Below are 3,281 nucleotides of genomic sequence, written 5' to 3' on the forward strand. Positions count from 1 at the left end.
GTTGCGTTGTGATACTATCTCCCCATATCTCACCATATCTCCCCCTATCTCCCGGTATCTCGCACCGCGTACGGGTCCGAGGTGCCGCCCCGGTCTTGTAATCCGATCTCCCCATATCTCCCCATCTCTCCCCATATCTCGCACCGCGTACGGGTCCGAGGTGCCGCCCCGGTCTTGTAATACGATCTCCCCATATCTCCCCATCTCTCCCCATATCTCGCACCGCGTACGGGTCCGAGGTGCCGCCCCGGTCTTGTAATCCGATCTCCCCATATCTCCCCATCTCTCCCCATATCTCGCACCGCGTACGGGTCCGAGGTGCCGCCCCGGTCTTGTAATACGATCTCCCCATCTCTCCCCACATCTCCCCATATCTCGCACCGCGTACGGGTCCGAGGTGCCGCCCCGGTCTTGTAATACGATCTCCCCATATCTCCCCACATCTCCCCCTATCTCGCACCGCGTACGGGTCCGAGGTGCCGCCCCGGTCTTGTAATACGATCTCCCCATATCTCCCCACATCTCCCCATATCTCGCACCGCGTACGGGTCCGAGGTGCCGCCCCGGTCTTGTAATACGATCTCCCCATATCTCCCCATCTCTCCCCATATCTCGCACCGCGTACGGGTCCGAGGTGCCGCCCCGGTCTTGTAATACGATCTCCCCATATCTCCCCCTATCTCCCCATATCTCGCACCGCGTACGGGTCCGAGGTGCCGCCTCGGTCTTGTAATACGATCTCCCCATATCTCCCCACATCTCCCCATATCTCGCACCGCGTACGGGTCCGAGGTGCCGCCTCGGTCTTGTAATACGATCTCCCCATCTCTCCCCATCTCTCCCCATATCTCGCACCGCGTACGGGTCCGAGGTGCCGCCCCGGTCTTGTAATACGGTCTCCCCATATCTCCCCACATCTCCCCACATCTCCCCATATCTCGCACCGCGTACGGGTCCGAGGTGCCGCCCCGGTCTTGTAATACGATCTCCCCATATCTCCCCACATCTCCCCATATCTCGCACCGCGTACGGGTCCGAGGTGCCGCCCCGGTCTTGTAATACGATCTCCCCATCTCTCCCCATCTCTCCCCATATCTCGCACCGCGTACGGGTCCGAGGTGCCGCCCCGGTCTTGTAATACGATCTCCCCATATCTCCCCATCTCTCCCCATATCTCGCACCGCGTACGGGTCCGAGGTGCCGCCCCGGTCTTGTAATACGATCTCCCCATATCTCCCCACATCTCCCCATATCTCGCACCGCGTACGGGTCCGAGGTGCCGCCCCGGTCTTGTAATACGATCTCCCCACATCTCCCCATATCTCCCCATATCTCGCACCGCGTACGGGTCCGAGGTGCCGCCCCGGTCTTGTAATACGATCTCCCCATATCTCCCCATCTCTCCCCACATCTCCCCATATCTCGCACCGCGTACGGGTCCGAGGTGCCGCCCCGGTCTTGTAATACGATCTCCCCATATCTCCCCACCTCTCCCCATATCTCGCGCCGCGTACGGGTCCGAGGTGCCGCCCCGGTCTTGTAATACGATCTCCCCATATCTCCCCACATCTCCCCATATCTCGCACCGCGTACGGGTCCGAGGTGCCGCCCCGGTCTTGTAATACGATCTCCCCATATCTCCCCACATCTCCCCATATCTCGCACCGCATACGGGTCCGATGTGCCGCCCCGGTCCGCCGCCTTGAGCCCCTCCGCGGACAGCAGCGTCACGGTGACGTGGCCCCGCTCCTGTCAGGAGTGAGTACGATCTGTCGGGCACTCAACATTAGGTGAGCAGAGAGCAGGTAGCCGCGCTCCTCGCGCTCCCTCGCCGTCGCGAGAGCGAGCGCGCGTGCGCGCGGGTGGAAGGAGAGGGAGGCGAGGCAAGGGAGGGCGGCGGAGGCGGCGGTGAGCGCCGCGTCCGCGAGCGCCGTCGCCTTGCCCGGTAGCGGCACGCCAAGGCAGCAGGGGGAGGAGGAGGAGGAGGAGGAGGAGAGAGACAGCAGTCGGGCGGAGCGCGCTCGCTCGCGGTACCCCCGCCACTTGGCTTGCATGGCGACGGCTGCGGCCGTCTCCGCCTCTTGCAAGCTCCTCGCGCCAGCCTTGCCCACCCGAGACTCGAGCCCTCGCGTCGAGGGAGATATGGGGGAGATATGGGGGAGATATGGGGGAGACTCGAGCCCTCGCGTCGAAGGAGAGGCTGCGGACGGCAGCGATGGCACCTACCCACTCTCCTCTCCGTGGTCATGTGCGTGGCTGTGCCTTGGTTGCGCCGAGAGGGCGGCGCGGAAGGCACCTATCAGCATCATCCTCCTCTCCGTGGTCATGTGCGTGGTTGTGCCTTGGTTGCGCCGAGAGGGCGGCGCGGAAGGCACCTATCAGCATCATCCTCCTCTCCTTGGTCATGTGCGTGGCTGTGCCTTGGTTGCGTCGAGAGGGCGGCGCGGAAGGCACCTATCAGCATCATCCTCCTCTCCTTGGTCATGTGCGTGGCTGTGCCTTGGTTGCGTCGAGAGGGCGGCGCGGAAGGCACCTATCAGCATCCTCCTCCTCTCCTTGGTCATGTGCGTGGCTGTGCCTTGGTTGCGCCGAGAGGGCGGCGCGGAAGGCACCTATCAGCATCCTCCTCCTCTCCTTGGTCATGTGCGTGGCTGTGCCTTGGTTGCGCCGAGAGGGCGGCGCGGAAGGCACCGGCGACGCAAGACACGCCGAGTCGCGCACGGCTTGCAGCAGCCGCTGCCCCCCTCCCTCGAGGTCTCGAGGCGTCGCGAGGTCTCGAGGCGTCGCGAGGTCTCGAGGCGGGCTCGGCAGGCCGGGGCTCTTGCGTGGCGTCGGGGAGGCCCGGACGCGCCCCTCGCCCCCCACCCCCATCCCCCCCCCCTCCTCCTCCTCCCCCAGACGGTCGTACGCGCGCCCCTCCCCCCCTCCAAGCAGCCCTCCCCCGCCCCTCCTCTTCCGAACCGCCCCCCCCGCGGTACTACCCGCGGGCACTGCGCGCCGCTTCGCAGCCGCGAGCGAGTCCAGAGCTGCCCGCCTCGCCGCCCCCGCCTGAGGATCAGTTAGGCAGTAAGGAAGTGTCTAGGAAGTGTCTATAGGAAGTGTCCGCCTCCCTCGACGCGGCGACCTTCCTCTCGGCTAGTCTCGGCTAATCTCGGCTTATCTCGGCTAATCTCGACGCCTCCCTCGACGCGGCGACCTTCCTCTCGCGCTTGCGCGCCGCCTGCAGCTTGCCAGTGTGCGAGATTAGCCGAGATGCAGCCGAGATGCACCTAGACCTACTG

The 3,281-nt window shown here is 64.7% G+C and overlaps 1 protein-coding gene across 1 annotated transcript in view; it reads right to left on the bottom strand.

The window, feature by feature from the left end:
• The window catches only part of EMIHUDRAFT_457794 (hypothetical protein), a gene marked incomplete at its 5' end in the record, with an annotated part of 6,744 nt that extends 4,621 nt beyond the window's left edge, over window positions 1-2,123 (bottom strand). Inside the window, 3 exons of the mRNA XM_005776702.1 lie at window positions 1,508-1,523; window positions 1,682-1,749; window positions 1,818-2,123. Of these exons, the coding sequence (XP_005776759.1) occupies window positions 1,508-1,523; window positions 1,682-1,749; window positions 1,818-2,123 (390 nt within the window). The remainder of the gene's footprint in view (window positions 1-1,507; window positions 1,524-1,681; window positions 1,750-1,817) is intronic.
• Window positions 2,124-3,281: the final 1,158 nt, after the last annotated feature.

The sequence above is a fragment of the Emiliania huxleyi genome (genome assembly GCF_000372725.1).
Source record: "Emiliania huxleyi CCMP1516 unplaced genomic scaffold EMIHUscaffold_274, whole genome shotgun sequence".
Taxonomy (NCBI): Eukaryota; Haptophyta; order Isochrysidales; family Noelaerhabdaceae; genus Emiliania; species Emiliania huxleyi.